The sequence below is a fragment of the Engystomops pustulosus genome, unplaced genomic scaffold (assembly GCF_040894005.1).
Source record: "Engystomops pustulosus unplaced genomic scaffold, aEngPut4.maternal MAT_SCAFFOLD_243, whole genome shotgun sequence".
Classification (NCBI taxonomy): Eukaryota; Metazoa; Chordata; class Amphibia; order Anura; family Leptodactylidae; genus Engystomops; species Engystomops pustulosus.
The window spans coordinates 93,930-116,725 of NW_027285122.1; the positions used below are offsets into that span (position 1 = coordinate 93,930).

Below are 22,796 nucleotides of genomic sequence, written 5' to 3' on the forward strand. Positions count from 1 at the left end.
TATTAACCTCTTGTGTATCGGGGGCATATAAACCGCTCGCCATTCATGGGCTTTTTCCAGAGCTGCGTGCGGCTTATTTTCTACGGAACAAATTGCACGTCCTAGTGACGGTATTTTAGATTCCATTCCTTGTGCGGTAAAATTGACAAGAAACCGCATCTTGTGGCTGTTTTTACGTCTCTCACGGTGCGCGCCGCAATATATTCTTTGGTTTGGGGCGATCTCAGGTTTATAAAGGTTTTATTACATTTAAAAACCATTAAATCCTTCGCACCAAAAATAAACATATTCATATTTCCACATTCTGACTCCAATAACTTGCCGAGCGCTCGGGATAATAGGATAGAAATAAATCTCAAAGTGAGACGATGACAAGTAATGGATTATCTCCCGGAACCAGATTTTACATTTATACTTGTACTGCACACAGATCTAGCAGTGTATATGTATATAATGCTGGGGGGCGGGTCACTGAGCATGTCTGAAGGGGCCACGCCCAGAAACGTCACATGATGCGCCTGGCGCCGCCCTGCTGGATGGAGTAGCTGTACGCCCGTGTTTCCGCACCGGAGCGATGGACGGCGTTTACGCTGCACAGGGGGAGTATATAGAATTGTCTGGAAATTATTTTATATCAAGATCTTTTTTGCAATTTTCCTCCATGTGTGAACAACGCTTGATTTTTGTGTGAAGTAATTGGGTTGGAGAGTTGTGAGCGCTGTGGGACTGGCCGGGCTTGTAGACGCCGTTTTCATTGATACCATTTTGGGGACTGTGAGACCTTTAGGTCACTTTTTATTACATTACTTTATGTGTTGCAAAACGGCAAAAAAAAGTGTCGATTCGGAGATTTGAGCGCATTGTTACAGATCCGGGGTTCACCACCGGGAATGACTGTTTTTATAGTTTTATGCATTGGGAATTTTGGGACGCGGTGATTCCTAATATGTTTTTTTTTTTTTTTACTTTTTTTTTCACTTTATTTACATTTATTTTTGTTTTATATGTGTTAGTGGCTCTTGGGACATTTTTAAAGAATTTTATTTTTGAATTTGAATTTAGTTTTTTTTTACAATACTATCATACGAACTAGTTATCATGTGATTACTAATGCACTGAAATAACCATGTCTTGTAGTGCGTTAGGAGTGTCGGCCTATGTATCTGCCTCAGTCACACACGGGGAGCTTCATTAGGTGTGAAGAGGGACACCCCACAATTTCATTGTGGATCGGAACTGATTCTTCTGTAGAACTTGGGCTAGGCCAACGGAGAAACCTGTATGAGTGCATTTAAGAAAATTTCAAATCCAGGCCTGCAATGGTTAACAAATTTGATCACCACTGATGATTTTTTTTGTGATTTTGTTGTCAGCACAGAAAACTAGTATTCAATGAGAATATTTCATTCATCCAGATCTAGGACGTGTCATGTGACTGTTCCCTGTTCTAGATCCAGCAACAGAAGCCGATGATTTGCGGTATATGAGGAGACACGGTATCTTCAGTGTCAGGACCTGGACCCTGAGACTTCTGTCGATAAATTCAGACAAATCTCTTGGAAACTCTCTCCACGACTGCTGATTGTGGCTTCTTGGCTCCTCCTACATGACCAATTGGAAACGATTATAGAGCTAAGAAAGAAGGTGGCACCCACATAGCACCGACTGATTCCAAACCCTACAAAATATCCAAAGCCTTCGGAGAATTCAACAACCTCCCCAGTCCAGGGACACCGCTACACCGACATGAAAAACAATGGAGGATCAACCTTCTCAGATATTTGGAGAGACCAGGATGGTCAGTATGATGACCAAGACACGAAATCCTGTGCTCAATGATAGATGAGACTAAGAGGAAGGACATAACACTCAGGACAGGTCGAGCAGCTTAACGACCTTATATTCATTCCATGGGAAGACCTTTATCCAACAGATACAGGAGCCTCTGCTTGACCGGAGTGACCCTGCATTAACCCCCCGTCTACCATCAGAAGACTGTTATGGAGGAAGCTTCACAAAACCAAAATGATCACTAATAGACTAGAATAAAGGGGAGCACCATGTACCAGCACAGGAACCACCGGTGCGAGGTCCCTGGCTGTAACGTCCAGCATCTATCGAAGAAGTGCTCCTACCACTGTAACAGCAGAAGGGTCTCACCTTCTCCAGGATACCTGGAACCTGAAGACCTAACCTGCCGGACCCAGCACAACTGGAGAACTCAACTCCTGGAAATTAAACAGGAAACTTGTGGCCGGTGCGTCCATCCTCAGATCTACGGCAAGAAAAAGATGCGCCAAATATTTACTGAATAAATATGTTAACACAAAGGGGGAACGTCCACATTCTGTACATTTCTGGTGGTCACATCCGACCATGAGGTCCAATTGTACAATTGGTGCTACCATGAAATAATAAAAAGGTTCTTCACTATAAAGCAATCCAGACAGAAGGGGAAGAGGCTCGGCCAGACCACATATTCACTTCGTATACGATCGGGCTACGACCCTCCCCATTCCATCTGCAGAACAAACGCAATCAAGACAAAATGTGTAAAGCAGCCGAAAGCTTTTGTTTTGGAGAATCTCATGATGGAGGCCGCCATGGGTGTCCAGTCCCAGGTCACAGCTGGACCGAATGTGTTGGTGTGGCAGGACCCAGCGATTGGCTGTCGCAGGTGTCGTGACCACTAGAACTTGCAGTCCAGCTTGGAGTACAAAGCGATGGGCACTGTAACACTACAACGGCTTCTTTTGTTGCCTCCAATGTGGTCAACAAAGAGTTTTTACAAAATTCCCCAAAAACCCTTTAATTGATTGTTTCTCCAGCACAGCAGAGGATGAGAGTTGTGATCCACAACATGGAATGTCTAGCACTAATCGGCACAGGCAAATGAGGCAGCCATGCAATGCACCATAACACAATTAGCATATTGGGGGACAAGCACTTAGGCTGCAATTTTGGAAGCAGCAGACAGGGTGGAGCTGAAGATGCTGGTGTTCAGGGCGTGGGACTCGCTCAGGCTCTCAGAGTGGCCGTGGGTCTTCTGGTGGCGCTTGTAGTTGTCCCAGTGTCCTGTAGTGTAGTGGCATTGGGCACATTGGAACGGTTTCTCCCCTGTGTGTCGCAGCATGTGCCGCTTGAGGTTCATACTCTGGTTGCAGCTATAATTACACAACCCACAGCGGAATGGTTTGTCACCCGAATGAATGCGCCCGTGTCTCTTCAGGTTGGCAAGGTTTCCACAGGCATAGTCACAGAGCGGGCACTTGTAGGGCTTCTCACCAGTGTGCACCCTTTGGTGCCGCTTTAGGTTGTCATAATGAGCTGAGGCGTAAGAACACAATTGGCACTTGTAAGGCTTTTCCCCGCTGTGGGTCTTCATGTGTCGGGACAAGTGGTTGGGGTAGTGGGTCACAAATGAACAGAGAACGCAGGAGAAACCCTTGCCAGGACTCCCAGCTGCTGGGGCAGCGTTACAGCTTGGGCAGAAGTGTCCTCCAGGCGCACTATCATCATCATCTTCCTCCTGGATACAACCTTCACTTAAGACCACCCCACATGAATGACAGGTGCATGGAAAGAGCAGTTCTGGCAGACCATCAGTGCGAGCCGGTGGACAAGGCGTGGCAGAACGACTCAGAAGAGCACAGGTCGGCAAAAAGAGATCAAGGTTACTGGTTGTCACAGGAAGAGACAGAACGGCAACAGAGACATCTGTAAGAAGAGCAAAGGATTAGAGGTGTGGGGTCGGAACTCTTCATGTCTACAGTATACGAGGGGTTTACATGCAGTGATCTATAGTCACATGAGTGTTTCATTATGTTATATAATATTCAGCTAATCTCAGTACAGCAGTAACAGAATCTGGAGGGAACCTGGACCCTGAAGACGCTGGTTCTGTAGCGAAACATGTCGTGAGGGCTTGTAGGCCTGGATCACATGATGCATCTACCATGTGTCAACAAGTATTATAAGCGCAATGGTGCACATTTACTTAGGACCCTCCACAGACCTCCCCAGGGTCTGTGGAGGAGGAAGGAGATAACACAGGGGATGTATCAGGGTCTGCGGAGGAGGAAGGAGATAAAACAGGGATGTATCAAGGTCTGCAGAGGAGGAAGGAGATAAAACAGGGATGTATCAGGGTCTGCGGAGGAGGAAGGAGATAACACAGGGTATGTATCAGGGTCTGCGGAGGAGGAAGGAGATAACACAGGGTATGTATCAGGGTCTGCGGAGGAGGAAGGAGATAAAACAGGGGATGTATCAGGGTCTGCGGAGGAGGAAGGAGATAAAACAGGGGATGTATCAGGGTCTGCGGAGGAGGAAGGAGATAACACCGGGGATGTATCAGGGTCTACGGAGGAGGAGGAAGGAGATAACACTGGGGATGTGTCAGGGTCTGTGGAGGAGGAAGGAGATAAAACAGGGGATGTATCAAGGTCTGCGGAGGAGGAAGGAGATAACACAGGGAATGTATCAGGGTCTGTGGAGGAGGAAGGAGATAAAACAGGGGATGTATCAAGGTCTGCGGAGGAGGAAGGACATAACACTGGGGATGTATCAAGGTCTGCAGAGGAGGAAGGAGATAACACAGGGGATGTATCAAGGTCTGCAGAGGAGGAAGGAGATAACACCGGGGATGTATCAGGGTCTACGGAGGAGGAAGGAGATAACACAGGGATGTATCTGGATCTGCGGAGGAGGAAGGAGATAACACCGGGGATGTATCAGGGTCTGCGGAGAAGGAAGGACATAACACAGGGGATGTATCAGGGACTGCGGAGGAGGAAGGACATAACACAGGGGATGTATCTGGATCTGCGGAGGAGGAAGGAGATAACACAGGGGATGTATCAGGGTCTGCGGAGGAGAAAGGAGATAACACAGGGGATGTATCAGGGTCTGCGGAGGAGGAAGGAGATAACACAGGGGATGTATCAGGTACTGCGGAGGAGGAAGGAGATAACACAGGGGATGTATCAGGGTCTGCGGAGGAGAAAGGAGATAACACTGGGGATGTATCAGGGTCTGCGGAGGAGGAAGGAGATAACACAGATGATGTATCAGGGTCTGCGGAGGAGGAAGGAGATAACACAGGGGATGTATCAAGGTCTGCGGAGGAGGAAGGAGATAACACTGGGGATGTATCAGGGTCTGCGGAGGAGGAAGGAGATAACACAGGGGATGTATCAGGGTCTACGGAGGAGGAAGGAGATAACACAGATGATGTATCGGGATCTGTGGAGGAGGAAGGAGATAACACAGGGGATGTATCAGGGACTCCGGAGGAGGAAGAAGATAACACAGGGAATGTGTCAAGGTCTGCGGAGGAGGGAGGAGGAGATAACACAGGGGATGTATCAGGGTCTGTGGAGGAGGAAGGAGATAACACAGGGGATGTATCAGGGTCTGCGGAGGAGGAAGGAGATAACACAGGGAATGTGTCAGGGTTTGCGGAGTAGGGAGGAGATAACACTGGGGATGTGTCAGGGTTTGCGGAGTAGGGAGGAGATAACACTGGGGATGTATCAGGGTCTACGCAGGAGGAAGGAGATAACACAGGGAATGTATCAGGGTCTGTGGAGGAGAAAGGAGATAACACAGGGATGTATCAGGGTCTGCGGAGGAGGAAGGACATAACACTGGGGATGTATCAGGGTCTGCGGAGGAGAAAGGAGATAACACAGGGATGTATCAGGGTCTGTGGAGGAGGAAGGAGATAACAAGGGGGTTGTATCGGGGTCTGCGGAGGAGGAAGGAGATAACACAGGGGATGTATCAGGGTCTGCGGAGGAGGAAGGAGATAACGCAGGGGATGTATCAGGGTCTGCGGAGGAGGAAGGAGATAACACAGGGATGTATCAGGGTCTGCGGAGGAGGAAGGACATAACACTGGGGATGTATCAGGGTCTGCGGAGGAGAAAGGAGATAACACAGGGATGTATCAGGGTCTGTGGAGGAGGAAGGAGATAACAAGGGGGTTGTATCGGGGTCTGCGGAGGAGGAAGGAGATAACACAGGGGATGTATCAGGGTCTGCGGAGGAGGAAGGAGATAACGCAGGGGATGTATCAGGGTCTGCGGAGGAGGAAGGAGATAACGCAGGGGATGTATCAGGGTCTGCGGAGGAGAAAGGAGATAACACAGGGTATGTATCAGGGTCTGCGGAGGAGGAAGGAGATAACACAGGGATGTATCAGGGTCTGCGGAGGAGGAAGGAGATAACACAGGGTATGTATCAGGGTCTGCGGAGGAGGAAGGAGATAACACTGGGGATGTATCAGGGTCTACGAAGGAGGAAGGAGATAACACTGGGGTTGTATCAGGGTCTACGGAGGAGGAAGGAGATAACACAGGGGATGTATCAGGTACTGTGGAGGAGGAAGGAGATAACACAGGGGATGTATCAGGTACTGTGGAGGAGGAAGGAGATAACACAGCGGATGTATCAGGGTCTGCGGAGGAGGAAGGAGATAACACAGGGATGTATCAGGGTCTGCGGAGGAGGAAGGAGATAACACAGGGATGTATCAGGGTCTGCGGAGGAGGAAGGAGATAACACAGGGGATGTATCAGGGTCTGCGGAGGAGAAAGGAGATAACACAGGGTATGTATCAGGGTTTGCGGAGGAGGAAGGAGATAACACAGGGGATGTATCAGGGTCTGCGGAGGAGGAAGGAGATAACACAGGGATGTATCGGGATCTGTGGAGGAGGAAGGAGATAACACAGATGATGTATCGGGATCTGTGGAGGAGGAAGGAGATAACACAGGGGATGTATCAGGGACTGTGGAGGAGGAAGAAGATAACACAGGGAATGTGTCAAGGTCTGCGGAGGAGGGAGGAGGAGATAACACAGGGGATGTATCAGGGTCTGTGGAGGAGGAAGGAGATAACACAGGGGATGTATCAGGGTCTGTGGAGGAGGAAGGAGATAACACAGGGAATGTGTCAGGGTTTGCGGAGTAGGGAGGAGATAACACTGGGGATGTATCAGGGTCTACGCAGGAGGAAGGAGATAACACAGGGGATGTATCAGGGTCTGCGGAGGAGAAAGGAGATAACACAGGGATGTATCAGGGTCTGCGGAGGAGGAAGGACATAACACTGGGGATGTATCAGGGTCTGCGGAGGAGAAAGGAGATAACACAGGGATGTATCAGGGTCTGTGGAGGAGGAAGGAGATAACAAGGGGGTTGTATCAGGGTCTGTGGAGGAGGAAGGAGATAACACAGGGAATGTGTCAGGGTTTGCGGAGTAGGGAGGAGATAACACTGGGGATGTATCAGGGTCTACGCAGGAGGAAGGAGATAACACAGGGGATGTATCAGGGTCTGCGGAGGAGAAAGGAGATAACACAGGGGATGTATCAGGTACTGTGGAGGAGGAAGGAGATAACACAGGGATGTATCAGGGTCTGCGGAGGAGGAAGGACATAACACTGGGGATGTATCAGGGTCTGCGGAGGAGAAAGGAGATAACACAGGGATGTATCAGGGTCTGTGGAGGAGGAAGGAGATAACACAGGGATGCATCAGGGTCTGCGGAGGAGAAAGGACATCTAAACTCTTAAACATGGGGAGGCCACAATCTCAATACAGCCCAGGGCCCAAGATAGTTTAAGGGCTAATTCACATGTGGTCAGTCTGTAAATGAAGATGGCCCCCATCTACCTCCATATTACATGTCTCTTCTCACCACCTCAATCCCTGGTCTACAATGGGGACTCCCCCCCCTCATTATACTGGTATATAAGCATCTACCTCCATATTACATGTCTTATCACCTCCATCCCTGGTCTACACTGAGGACCTCCCCTCATTATACTGGTATATAAGCATCCACCTCCATATTACATGTCTTATCACCTCCATCCCTGGTCTACACTGAGGACCTCCCCCTCATTATACTTGTATATAAGCATCTACCTCCATATTACATGTCTTATCACCTCCATCCCTGGTCTACACTGAGGACCCCTCCTCATTATACTGGTATATAAGCATCTACCTCCATATTACATGTCTTATCACCTCCATCCCTGGTCTACACTGAGGACCCCTCCTCTCTGTATTACTGCTATCGCCATGGTGTAGGTCACCTCTCATCGGCACCTTGACTACTGGAAGGGAATGTTTCAGGTGTGGCTCATGAATTAAGCATTTTTCTTCATGCAGGAATGGTTGGTGCATGTGGAAACTGACCATTGGGGGCGCTGCTGCTGCCTTTCTCTTCCTCATCACCTTCATCTTCCTCCTGCTTTACACCCTGGTGCTGCCTTTCTAGTCCTCTCCTACGATGCGCCAGAAGGTGGCGTTTAAGGTTGCGGCGCTGGTTGCAGCGGTAAGGGCACAGGTTGCAGATGTATGGTTTCTCCTGGGTATGGACCCGCTGGTGCCGCTTCAGGTTCCCTGGGCTGCTGCAGGAGAAGGTGCAGTGCTCACAGCAGAAGGGCTTCTCTCCTGTGTGCGTTCGTAAATGGCGCTTTAGATTAACCAGCTGTGCAGATGCGTAAAGGCAGTGGGGGCAGCGGAAGGGCTTCTCGCCATTGTGAGTCTTCATGTGGCGCTTCAGGTGGCTGGAGTAATGAGTGGAGAAGGGGCACAGACGGCAAGGGAAGAGCAGCCTATCCTTAGGTGTCTCCGTAACCAGGGATGGATGATTTATCTGGAGAGGTGGCGGATCTTCCTCCACAGAAGATGACGAGGAACAGGGCAAAGACTTGTGTGAGAGGAACACACAGCGGCTACGGGGGTCACACGGTGCACAGGGGGATGGGGTGGACACCATTGCTGCCTCCTCCAGATCACTGTCTTCACTGAGAGCCCGATAACCCGAATACTCATCCTCACTCAAGGAGTAACATGGAATCTCCATCTTGTCACCCACACAATCTGCATAGACAAGACAGGATAGTGCGTTACTAAACATGACACACAACATGTGGACCATCAACTAGAAGACATTTCATCATGAGCAGCCCCTCCACACCTGTAAGACACCAAGACACAGAAAGTGAAAGGTCCTGCAAATCCAGGAGCAGCAGGTGATACCAGCTCCGATCTGTGACATGTTCACAACCACCTGAAACCTGAAATATGACCGATGCCTCCTGTGCATCAGAGGACAACAGAATCCTGGAAATCAGGGACCTTGATTGTACCAGTAATAGGGGACAACGAGGATCTGGAATAACAGTGCACAGGAGCCGCTGCATGGACAGATCGTCAGATTAGGTGGCCCAGTGATCGATCCAGAAATATCAATGATGTCACATGGCAGATCCACAAACCAGCAGAAACCTGTCTCCTGCAGAACGTCAGCTCTTATGGTCAGCAAGGTTCTTCTCTGGTGTAAATAGTTATACAGTTAGGTCCATAAATATTTGGCCAGACACATTTTTCTTGTTTTGCTTCTGTCCATCACCACAAGGATCTCAGACCAAGTTGAAGACTTTCAGCTTTAATTCTGTGGGTTGTACAAAATGATTGCACAAAATTGTGAGGAACTAAAGTTGTTATACACAAAAGTAATGGGAGAAATGAAATAATTGGGTGACTGAGTCCTGAGCTCATGGACATCACCAGACATCGCTGTCTCCCACTTTAGTTGCTGTTTGTTTCTGCCTGAACTTTCGTTTTAAATAAGTTAAATGCAGGATTTGGCTGGATGTGAGCACAGGACGCCTAGGATTCGCTCAGAATTCATCCATCTGCCTCTGTATCACATCATCAACAACCACTAGTGACCAGAGCCCCTGGAAGCCATTACTCCAATTCTGCCGTGCCTGCCCCGGCCATCAAACCTCCTCTGCTGTGCTTGTCCCAACCTCACACCACGTCTGTCCCTGCCCTCACACCAACTCTGCCGTGCTTGACGCCGCCCTCACACCACCTCCGCCGTGCTTGACGCCGCCCTCACACCACCTCCGCCGTGCTTGACGCCGCCCTCACACCACCTCCGCCGTGCTTGACGCCGCCCTCACACCACCTCCGCCGTGCTTGACGCCGCCCTCACACCACCTCCGCCGTGCTTGACGCCGCCCTCACACCACATCCGCCGTGCTTGACCCCGCCCCCACACCACCTCCGCCGTGCTTGACCCCGCCCCCACACCACCTCCGCCGTGCTTGACCCCGCCCTCACACCACCTCCGCCGTGCCTGAACCATCCATCACACCACCTCCACCGTGCTTGACCCCGCCCTCACACCACCTCCGCCTTGCTTGATCCCGCCCTCACACCACCTCCGCCGTGCTTGACCCGCCCTCACACCACCTCCACCGTGCTTGACCCCGCCCTCACACCACCTCCACCGTGCTTGACCCCGCCCTCACACCACCTCCACCGTGCTTGACCCCGCCCTCACACCACCTCCACAGTGCTTGACCCCGCCCTCACACCAGCTTTGCCGTGCCTGAACCATCCATCACACCACCTCCGCCGCGCCTGCCCCAGCCATCACACGACCTTTGTTGTGCCTGCACCCAGCCTCGCACCACCTCCGCCGTGCCTCCACCCAGCCTCCGCCGTGCCAGCACCCACCTTCGCACCACTACCGCCGATCCTGCCCCTGCCATCATACCACCTCCACCGTGCCTGCTCCTGCCATCACAGCAGCTCCGCCGCGTCTGCTCCTGCCATCACACCGCCTCCGCCGCGCCTGCCATCACACCGCCTCCGCCGCGCCTGCCATCACACCGCCTCCGCCGCGCCTGCCATCACACCGCCTCCGCCGCGCCTGCCATCACACCGCCTCCGCCGCGCCTGCCATCACACCGCCTCCGCCGCGCCTGCCATCACACCGCCTCCGCCGCGCCTGCCATCACACCGCCTCCGCCGCGCCTGCCATCACACCACCTCCGCCGCGCTTGCCCAACACACCACCTCCGCCGCGCCTGCCCAACACACCACCTCCGCCGCGCCTGCCCAACACACCACCTCCGCCGCGCCTGCCCAACACACCACCTCCGCCGCGCCTGCCCAACACACCACCTCCGCCGCACCTGCCCCAGCCATCACACCACCTCCGCTGCGCCTGCCATCACACCACCTCCCCCGTGCCTGCTCCTGCCATCACAGCAGCTCCGCCGCGCCTGCCCCAGCCATCACACCACCTCCGCCCCGCCTGCCCCTGCCATCACACCACCTCCGCCCCGCCTGCCCCTGCCATCACACCACCTTCGCCGCGCCTGCCCCAGCCATCACACCACCTCTGCCGCGCCTGCCCAGCCATCACACCACCTCCGCCGCGCCTGCCCCTGCCATCACACCACCTCCGTCGCGCCTGCCCCTGCCATCACATCACCTCCGCCGCGCCTGCCCCTGCCATCACACCATCTCCGCTGTGCTTGCTATGCTTCTAGAATAAAGGGCTGGACTGTGCCTTCACTAGATATTGTTCTTTCCATCATTATGGTATAGGTTGATCTTGGTTTCAACTGTCCAAAGAATGTTCTTCCAGAACGGTGCAGCTTTTTTAAGATGTTTTTAGCCTTTTTCATCTTGAGGTTTGTTTCACCTTGATCAGGGCTGGCTCTAGGATTTAGTATGCCCTTGGGTGAGAGAGTCTCAGTGGGCCCCTTTGCAGTACACTCACGTAGCACTATGATTTAATTATATACAGCCCAGACCCCCTGACCGCTAATGGATTAATTATATGCAGCGCCCCTGCCCCACATGGATTATATGCATTCTTCACCCCAAAATGCATTATATACAGCCTCACCTCTTCCCCCATGCATTATATGCAGCTTCCCTTTCCCCATGCATTATATGCAGCCCAAACTCACCCCCCCCATGCATTATATGCAGCTCCCCTCCTCCACATGGATTATATGCATCCTTCACTAACCCAATTGATATGGAGCCGTACCTTCACCCCCCCCCCCATGCATTATATGCAGCCTCACCTCTTCCCCCATGCATTATATAAGCCCCTCCTCACCCTCATGCATTGTATGCAGCTTCTCTTCCCCAATGCATTATATGCAGCCCCACCTCACCCCCCCCCATGTACTAGCAACTGTGATCATTAAAGTTGAAAAAAAAAAAAAGTAATACTCCCCTTAGTCCTCCGCTTAGCATAAACTCTGCCTTCTTCATCATCCTGTGCAGAGACACTTTGCTGGCGACCTGGCACGCACGGAGATGCACTTTACGGCGCAGGCACAGCCACTGGGTCCCACCACTTGCTGTGGTAAGACAGGTGCTAGTGCCGGCCCTGACCTTTATGGAGAGCTCCTTTGACCAAGATTTCTTCACAGCAAAAACTTTCAAACGTGAGCACCATACCTCAACTCTACACCAGGCCTTTTATATGCTTAAAGGAGAATGACAAAGAATTGCCCAAACCGGCCCATGAAAAGAGTCAATTATCATGGAACTTTTGGTCCCTGTAAAAAAAAAAAAACAGGGCGGCACATGATAAGGAGCAGAAACCCCTAAACCTTTCATCCAACTCTTTATACGGATCCCCTAAAATGAAAGCTGAAAGTCTGGATTTATGTCCATTATATAACTAGCATTCAAATAGGTTTCAGTAAACGGGTTAAAAAAACCCACTAAATTTGTGTCAAAGTTCAAATATTTATAGACGTGATGGTATCTTCTGGTCAGGGAACATCAGCTTTTTCCACAGATTTGCCTTGTTCCACCATGGCTGGCAGTTGTGTCTTGGATCACGGCTGGCATGGTCAGTCTTCGAGAAGCAGAGCAGTTGTGTCTTGGATCACGGCTGGCATGGTCAGTCTTCGAGAAGCAGAGCAGTTGTGTCTTGGATCACGGCTGGCATGGTCAGTCTTCGAGAAGCAGAGCAGTTGTGTCTTGGATCATGGCTGGCATGGTCAGTCTTCGAGAAGCAGAGCAGTTGTGTCTTGGATCATGGCTGGCATGGTCAGTCTTCGAGAAGCAGAGCAGTTGTGTCTTGGATCACGGCTGGCATGGCCAGTCTTCGAGAAGCAGAGCAGTTGTGTCTTGGATCACGGCTGGCATGGTCAGTCTTCGAGAAGCAGAGCAGTTGTGTCTTGGATCACGGCTGGCATGGTCAGTCTTCGAGAAGCAGAGCAGTTGTGTCTTGGATCATGGCTGGCATGGTCAGTCTTCGAGAAGCAGAGCAGTTGTGTCTTGGATCACGGCTGGCATGGCCAGTCTTCGAGAAGCAGAGCAGTTGTGTCTTGGATCACGGCTGGCATGGTCAGTCTTCGAGAAGCAGAGCAGTTGTGTCTTGGATCACGGCTGGCATGGCCAGTCTTCGAGAAGCAGAGCAGTTGTGTCTTGGATCACGGCTGGCATGGTCAGTCTTCGAGAAGCAGAGCAGTTGTGTCTTGGATCACGGCTGGTATGGTCAGTCTTCGAGAAGCAGAGCAGTTGCGTTTTGGATCACGGCTGGCACTGTAGTCTACAAGAAGCAGAGCAGTTGTGTTTTGGATCATGGCTGTCACTGTAGTCTACGAGAAGCAGAGCAGTTGTAACTCCGATCATGGCTGTCACTGTAGTCTACGAGAAGCAGAGCAGTTGTAACTCCGATCATGGCTGTCACTGTAGTCTTCGAGAAGCAGAGCAGTTGTGTCACCGATCACGGCTGGTACGGTTGGTCTACCTGTGGTGGAGCAGTAATGTCTTGCACCATGTGCAGCCCTTTTAATCCTCTCTGTCATTTCATGAAGACAACATGTCTTCCACAATGGACAGAATAGCATATCACTCATAGGTATAAAGTGCTACAAGGAAACCCTTAGATCTGATCGAAACAACAGCTGCACTCACCTTCAGTGTCTTTGGAGAGGGAGAGGAGCCGCTCAGTGCCGTCTAAGAGTTCCAGCTCATCGACAAGTAACAGATCGGACTCCAGGACAAGACTGCTGGGATCCAGAGTCTCCTGACTTCCCCCTGACACAGAGACAGCCCATTACCTCCCAGGTAATATGACATGACATACTTCTCCAAGGGCAATGGTTGTGGCACAAGATGTACAGCAGGGCTCTTACTATGGTCATGCAAGCAGGAGAATGGACTGCTGGGCTGAGCTGTATGTGAGGTACATAGGAGAAAGGTATGAGATGTAGATGAAACTGGGCTGTAAATCAGCAGGACAGGGGATGTAAAGGAAGAGCTATATTAGACTAGAAATTCTAGGATTCAACTAATAAGATGAAATCTTTATTTGTAAATACATTGAAATGAATTAGCACCACTGGGGAATTTTCAATATTGAATGATCGGCTAATTGCAGCATAGAGGTGACGGGACATACAAGGGCACATTTACTAAAAACAGTGCAGTGTGTACTATGTGCCGTTTGCCTGTGTAGTGTTCAGGGGGCGTCAGATTCATGAACCTGGCTCCCTTGGCACTGCGTACAACATAATTCCTGCGCAAGCGGGATCGCGTTGAGAGAATGCACAAGAGGGAAGCATATCCAGACAGAGCATGCAAGCCGAAGGCGCATCGAGAGAGAGCACAAAAGTGGGAGGCAGATCAGGAGAGAGAGAGCGCGCAAGCCGGAGGCGCATAGAGAAAGAGAGCGCGCAAAGAGAAGTCGCAACAAGAGAAAGCGTGCAAGAGGGAGGCGCATTGAGTGAGAGCGTGCAAGCAGGAGAATACCTTAAGTACTCACTCCATGCAGCTCCAATATTTGCCCGATATGATAGACGACGCTGAAAACAGGGGAAGGAGAAACAATATTCGAGTACAGGAATCCCCAAATCGGTGGGGCCCAAGCAGCTGGACACCATCCTCCAACACGTGTTCAATGACACCTTGGAAGTGGCCGCAGACTGCCCCCTGGAGCTAGATCGTGCTCATAGATCTCTGGGTCCCAAACCACCTGACTCAGGCCCACCACCAGCTTAAGGATGCCATAATGCGCAGAGTAAGGGAAAGGGGCTTAGTACCGCTTCAGGGAGGCTTCCTTCTGCTCCTTCCAGATGTATACATGCGTACCCTCCAGAAGCGGAGAGACATCTGTCCACTCTTGGAGCTTCTACAACAGCGCAACATCCCATACACCTGGGGCTTTCCCTTCCACCTCAAAAACTGACAGGCCGGGACACTTCACCTTGTGTGGCATCCTGGAGAGGTCCTGACTGACACTCGAGCATAGGAGCTACTACCTGTAGGGATCCCAGAATGGCAGTCTGTCGCAGTTGCCATGCCCGATATGCAGTGGAGAGAAACACCTTGTCCCCAGAGAGGCCCTCACAGCCGTTACAGGAACAGAGAGCGCCAGAGACCAGCGAGGGCCCCCCAGCCAGGAGATCACCTTAGTTTCCTCTGGATACGGTGACTGTATCTTATGTTGTCCCCTAAAAGGGACTTCTTATCTTCTACCCCTGAGTATACACGACTCTCTATAGCCTGGGGTCTCCTCCAGTAAAGTTAATAGGGAACCCTTGGTTCACCCGCAGAACATGATTGAGCCCCGCTGCCCTAATTGTAGGCTGGCTCATGAGATGCTGGGCACAAAAATTAATCCGGAAGGGCGGTATGTCTTTGTTAAACAGAGTGTAGGGACACCTGATCACCTTAGCTTCACATGGGCTTTATATGCTCAACAGGGGACAAATCTAGGCCTGCCGTAAGGTCCTGTTGGAGCTATGGAGCTTCTCCGGAGGTGTGGTTGTTTTGGGGGGGGGTGACTAATTTTCCTATGGACCCTACCGTTGACCCCGAGACGCCCCTTCCCCCTCACTGAAGAGCTCCCTACGTGACTCACAGCTGGTGGACGTTTGGCGAATACTTAATCCATAGGGTAGAGACTACACCTACTATTCCCCAGCCCATCAATCTTATGGATATAGCCGCATAGACATGGTTTGGGTAAGTCACCATGCACCATCTTGGCAATCGTCAGCATCTATTGCTCTCACTGTATGGTCAGACCATGCACCAATATCCCTCCCCCTGGAGACTACCTGGAATTGGCGCCTCAAAGACAATCTCCTCAAAGACTCCGTTTATAGGGGATTCTATCTCAAAACACGCCATCGCCCTCACTGTTCTTTGGGAAGGCATGAAATGTATGATCCGAGATCCGAGTGCAGAGACCCCCCACATGTGGCCGTTACTTCTCCCGAGTACAGAGACCCCCCACATGTGGCCGTTACTTCTCCCGAGTACAGAGACCCCCCACATGTGGCCGTTACTTCTCCCGAGTGCAGAGACCCCCCACATGTGGCCGTTACTTCTCCCGAATGCAGAGACCCCCCACATGTGGCCGTTACTTCTCCCGAGTGCAGAGACCCCCCACATGTGGCCGTTACTTCTCCCGAATGCAGAGACCCCCCACATGTGGCCGTTACTTATCCCGAGTACAGAGACCCCCCACATGTGGCCGTTACTTCTCCCGAGTGCAGAGACCCCCCACATGTGGCCGTTACTTCTCCTGAGTGCAGAGACCCCCCCCCCCACATGTGGCCGTTACTTCTCCCGAGTGCAGAGACCCCCCACATGTGGCCGTTACTTCTCCCGAGTGCAGAGACCCTCCACATGTGGCCGTTACTTCTCCCGAGTACAGAGACCCCCCCACATGTGGCCGTTACTTCTCCCGAGTGCAGAGACCCTCCACATGTGGCCATTACTTCTCCCGAGTACAGAGACCCCCCACATGTGGCCATTACTTCTCCCGAGTGCAGAGACCCCACATGTGGCCGTTACTTCTCCCGAGTACAGAGACCCCCCACATGTGGCCGTTACTTCTCCCGAGTGCAGAGACCCCCCACGTGTGGCCATTACTTCTCCCGAGTGCAGAGACCCCCCACATGTGGCCGTTACTTCTCCCGAGTGCAGAGACCCCCCCCACATGTGGCCGTTACTTCTCCCGAGTACAGAGACCCCCCACATGTGGCCGTTACTTCTCCCGAGTGCAGAGACCCCACATGTGGCCGTTACTTCTCCCGAGTGCAGAGACCCCACATGTGGCCGTTACTTCTCCCGAGTACAGAGCCCCCCCCCCATATGGCCGTTACTTCTCCCGAGTACAGAGACCCCCCACATGTGGCCGTTACTTCTCCCGAGTGCAGAGACCCCCCGACATGTGGCCGTTACTTCTCCCGAGTACAGAGACCCCCCACAAGTGGCCGTTACTTCTCCCGAGTACAGAGACCCCCCACATGTGGCCGTTACTTCTCCCGAGTACAGAGACCCCCCACATGTGGCCGTTACTTCTCCCGAGTGCAGAGACCCCCCACATGTGGCCGTTACTTCTCCCGAGTGCAGAGACCCCCCACATGTGGCCGTTACTTCTCCCGAGTGCAGAGACCCCCCACATGTGGCCGTTACTTCTCCCGAGTGCAGAGACCCCCCACCTGTGGCCGTTACTTCTCCCGAGTACAGAGACCCCCCACATGTGGCCGTTACTTCTCCCGAGTGCAGAGACCCCCCACCTGTGGCCGTTACTTCTCCCGAGTGCAGAGACCCCCCATATGTGGCCGTTACTTCTCCCGAGTGCAGAGACCCCCCACATGTGGCCGTTACTTCTCCCGAGTACAGAGACCCCCCACATGTGGCCGTTACTTCTCCCGAGTGCAGAGACCCTCCACATGTGGCCATTACTTCTCCCGAGTACAGAGACCCCCCACATGTGGCCGTTACTTCTCCCGAGTGCAGAGACCCCACATGTGGCCGTTACTTCTCCCGAGTACAGAGACCCCCCCACATGTGGCCGTTACTTCTCACGAGTGCAGACACCCCCCACATTTGGCCGTTACTTCTCCCCAGTGCAGAGACCCCCCACATGTGGCCGTTACTTCTCCCGAGTGCAGAACCCCCCACATGTGGCCGTTACTTCTCCCGAGTGCAGAGACCCCCCACATGTGGCCGTTACTTCTCCCGAGTGCAGAGACATCCCACATGTGGCCGTTACTTCTCCCGAGTGCAGAAACCCCCCACATGTGGCCGTTACTTCTCCCGAGTGCAGAGACCCCCCCCACATGTGGCCGTTACTTCTCCCGAGTGCAGAGACCCCCCACATGTGGACGTTACTTCTCCCGAGTGCAGAAACCCCCCACATGTGGCCGTTACTTCTCCCGAGTACAGAGATCCCCCACATGTGGCCGTTACTTCTCCCGAGTGCATAGACCCCCCCACATGTGGCCGTTACTTCTCCTGAGTGTAGAGACCCCCACATGTGGCCGTTACTTCTCCCGAGTGCAGAGACCCCCCACATATGGCCGTTACTTCTCCCGAGTGTAGAGACCCCCACATGTGGCCGTTACTTCTCCCGAGTACAGAGACCCTCCACATGTGGCCATTACTTCTCCCGAGTACAGAGACCCCCCACATGTGGCCGTTACTTCCCCCGAGTACAGAGATCCCCCACATGTGGCCGTTACTTCTCCCGAGTGCAGAGACCCCCCACATGTGGCCGTTACTTCTCCCGAGTGCAGAGACCCCCCCCCCCCACATGTGGCCGTTACTTCTCCCAAGTACAGAGACCCCCCCCCACATGTGGCCGTTACTTCTCCCGAGTACAGAGACCCCCCACCTGTCGTGGTTTGGGCGTATGAGCGTGTGATGCCCCGCCTCTAACTGTACTAGATCCCCCCAATCCGTCGCCCTTTTTTGTAGCCATCTGAGTAGCTATTATAAAGTTTATTTGGTTAGGCAAACACTTCAGGATCAGCTTCTCCACCCTGTCATGCCTTAAAAGCCGCAGAGGGGCGGGCCTGCCAGACCCTAAAATATACCACATCACAGCCCAAATACAACTACTACTAGATTGGCACTATCCCGCCTGAACAAAAAAGCTAGAAATTGACCTAGTCCACCCCTCTTTAAGCTCCATACCATGGCTCCTACTGGCCCACAGACCCCCCACACTCACTGTTCTCCTCATACCTCTTCCAAGCTCGGGATACATTAGTCTCTAGGGGAACATTGGCAAGTCTGCAGGGACCCCTCACACCATTATTTAACAACCCAGCCTTTCCCCCAGGGAAAGACACAGATTCCTTGGTTGAGGCTACCAATGACGTTAGGATGGGCCGGATAGTTGTTTCTGCACAGATCCCATCTTGAGACTCGCTAAGGGCCTCAAACCCCAGCATGACTCAGTACTGGATAGAGAACCAGCAATTGGCCTCCTTTGTAGGATCCGACCAGTTTGGCTACTCCCTCACGGAGTACGAGGGCCTCCCGTCCCCACTGGAGCATGCTCTCTCTAGACTGTATAGCATCCTACTGGAAGACTTGTCCCGGGTAATCCAGGGTTCGTGGGAGCATGGGAATCCGACCTGTCCATTACTCTGATGGATGACGATTGGGAATAGTCCCCATGCCCTGCCTTGTAGTGCACAAGAAAAATATTACAAACTGCTGTCCCGCTGGAACATGTGTCCCCTCATGCTCAATGGGATATATCCAGAGTACATACCCGGCTCTGGGGGGGACGGGGGAGTACATACCCGGCCCTGGGGGGGACGGGGGAGTACATACCCGGCTCTGGGGGGGACGGGGGAGTACATACCCGGCTCTGGGGGGGACGGGGGAGTACATACCCGGCTCTGGGGGGGACGGGGGAGTACATACCCGGCCCTGGGGGGGACGGGGAAGTACATACCCGGCTCTGGGGGGGACGGGGGATTACATACCCGGCCCTGGGGGGGACGGGGGATTACATACCCAGCCCTGGGGGGGACGGGGGATTACATACCCAGCCCTGGGGGGGACGGGGGATTACATACCCGGCCCTGGGGGGGACGGGGGAGGACATACCCGGCTCTGGGGGGGGGATGGGGGAGTGTATACACGGCTCTGGGGGGATGGGGGAGTGTATACACAGCTCTGGGGGGATGGGGGAGTGTATACACAGCTCTGGGGGGATGGGGGAGTGTATACACAGCTCTGGGGGGGGATGGGGGAGTGTATACACAGCTCTGGGGGGGGATGGGGGAGTGTATACACAGCTCTGGGGGGATGGGGGAGTGTATACACAGCTCTGGGGGGGATGGGGGAGTGTATACACAGCTCTGGGGGGGGATAGGGGAGTGTATACACGGCTCTGGGGGGGCGGGGGGAGTGTATACACGGCTGTGGGGGGGCGGGGGGAGTGTATACACGGCTCTGGGGGGGGCGGGGGGAGTGTATACACGGCTCTGGGGGGGGCGGGGGGAGTGTATACACGGCTCTGGGGGGGGCGGGGGGAGTGTATACACGGCTCTGGGGGGGGCGGGGGGAGTGTATACACGGCTCTGGGGGGGGCGGGGGGAGTGTATACACGGCTCTGGGGGGGGCGGGGGGAGTGTATACACGGCTCTGGGGGGGGCGGGGGGAGTGTATACACGGCTCTGGGGGGGGCGGGGGGAGTGTATACACGGCTCTGGGGGGGGCGGGGGGAGTGTATACACGGCTCTGGGGGGGGCGGGGGGAGTGTATACACGGCTCTGGGGGGTAGTGGGGAGTGTATACACGGCTCTGGGGGGATGGGGGAGTGTATACACAGCTCTGGGGGGATGGGGGAGTGTATACACAGCTCTGGGGGGGCGGGGGGAGTGTATACACAGCTCTGGGGGGGCGGGGGGAGTGTATACACAGCTCTGGGGGGAGTGGGGAGTGTATACACAGCTCTGGGGGGACGGGGGAGTGTATACACAGCTCTGGGGGGATGGGGGAGTGTATACACAGCTCTGGGGGGTAGTGGGGAGTGTATACACAGCTCTGGGGGGATGGGGGAGTGTATACACAGCTCTGGGGAGGATGGGGGAGTGTATACACGGCTCTGGGGGGGCGGGGGGAGTGTATACACAGCTCTGGGGGGATGGGGGAGTGTATACACGGCTCTGGGGGGGCGGGGGGAGTGTATACACAGCTCTGGGGGGGATGGGGGAGTGTATACACGGCTCTGGGGGGATGGGGGAGTGTATACACAGCTCTGGGGGGATGGGGGAGTGTATACACAGCTCTGGGGGGATGGGGGAGTGTATACACAGCTCTGGGGGGGGACTGGGGAGTGTATACACAGCTCTGGGGGGATGGGGGAGTGTATACACGGCTCTGGGGGGATGGGGGAGTGTATACACAGCTCTGGGGGGGGACTGGGGAGTGTATACACAGCTCTGGGGGGATGGGGGAGTGTATACACGGCTCTGGGGGGATGGGGGAGTGTATACACAGCTCTGGGGGGGGACTGGGGAGTGTATACACAGCTCTGGGGGGATGGGGGAGTGTATACACAGCTCTGGGGGGGCTGAAGTGTATAAATGTATGTATATGGGGTCTCACACACAGACACCCGCTCACATTTCACCGGCTGGGGGTTGGACTGCTTCCTCCGCGGCATAGCTCCTCCCTTCACGGTACTTCCGGTCCCACTATCGGTATTTCCGGTGTGTAGGGCTCCTCAGCTCCGCTCCATCATGTGTTTCCGGCCGGATAGCAGAGCGTACGTCACACTTCCGTCTGCAGAGCGCTCACTTCCGGCGGAGTCGCGGGGAATGCCGGGAGATGTAGTTTCTCTGCAGGCGGCTTCCCGCGTCCTGTCCGGAGCAGCTGCCATAGCAACCGCCAGTGACCTGCAGAGCCGCTGTGATTGGCTGCTTTATCCTGACATCTTTCATTACGTCATAGTGATAGCCACGCCTTATTAACCCCTTATGCCCGGTTTCCTCTCTTCTATCGTTCGTGCACTGATTTTCCTTCTTCCGGATTGTGCTGTGTAATATTCCGGACATGTCACGCGGCGGCACGACGGCCAAAATAACAAGTAACACTCAGGGTCCTCAATACTGGAGTCATAATGTCTGTAGCTGGAAACAAATTCACTAAACCTACGAATAGCGGATATATATATATACAGAGACTGGATTATTGGCAGACATACGACACACGCGCCGCGTCCCGGTGCCTCCCGGTGCCTGTGATATCAGTCCTGGATCCTTGGATGTTGTGATCTTGTCATTGTCCTTCCCCTGGTTTCCCCATAGACCCGGTAGATTACACGTTACCCTGTACTGACATGTTCCTGCGCCGCCTCCATGGTTTACATCACCTCCCAGTATCCGCCGTCTCCTCCCTTATACAATACGCCATTTCATGCTTTTATTGTGTATCTTTGTACAATGTCTTTATAATTGACCACATAAAACTTTGTCATGTGTATATCTGGTATTCGCTTTTCAGTAGGTTTAGGTTATTACACGATGCCCCCCCAGTACCCCCACCCCCACCGCCTGGCGCCGGGGTCCGGGAATGTCAGATACTCCAGCGGCCTTTCACTTTCTCAGCCGGACGGCAGCCGACATTTGCAGCAAAGTGACAGGGGCCGAGGGAGGTCAGGACTCGGCCTAATAAGGGTCTTCTTGCCCGTTTCCAGAAGCTTCTGGGCCTTGGGGGTTGCCCTAGTTGTACACCGGGGGTAAGTGATCTCCTGCAATTTTGCACTTGTTTAATAAACTTGCAAAAAAATTTACATAAAACTAAAATTTCCCCGGGTCATAAGGATTCAGCTCCTTTCCTGTAACTCACATTCTGTCCAATTCCTTCTGATCCTCCTTGAGATGGCTCTACTCCTTCATTGAAGTCCAGTTTTGGCAATTTATCTGATTGACCTTGATTCATAATGGCCACACCTGTGTAGATAAGACCTCACAGCTCACAGTGCAGGTCACAGAACATGAGAATCATGAGGTCTAAGGAACTGCCCAAGGAGCTCCAAGAAAGAATTGTGGCTCAGCCCAGATCTGGCCAAGAATACAAAAGAATTTCAGCAGCACTCAAGGTTCTTAAGAGCACAGTGGCCTCCATAATCCTTACATGTAAGAAGTATGGGGCGACAACAACTCTTCCTCGAGCTGC

General features: G+C 53.2%; 1 protein-coding gene across 2 annotated transcripts; it reads right to left on the reverse strand.

Annotated features, from left to right (window-relative positions):
• Positions 1-1,770: 1,770 nt before the first annotated feature.
• On the reverse strand, positions 1,771-21,498 carry LOC140110300 (zinc finger protein 513-like). Of its 2 annotated transcripts, XM_072132153.1 has the most exons (4): positions 21,243-21,497; positions 13,773-13,895; positions 8,211-8,900; positions 1,771-3,717 (listed from the first exon to the last, which is right to left on the reverse strand). In XM_072132153.1, the coding sequence occupies exons 1-4, from the start codon at positions 21,280-21,282 to the stop codon at positions 2,948-2,950; spliced, it is 1,623 nt and encodes a 540-aa protein (XP_071988254.1). In that variant the 5' UTR covers positions 21,283-21,497; the 3' UTR covers positions 1,771-2,947. The 2 variants fall into 2 exon arrangements, with proteins under 2 accessions (XP_071988254.1, XP_071988255.1); XM_072132154.1 differs by lacking the exon at positions 13,773-13,895 and having other exon boundaries at positions 21,243-21,498.
• Positions 21,499-22,796: the final 1,298 nt, after the last annotated feature.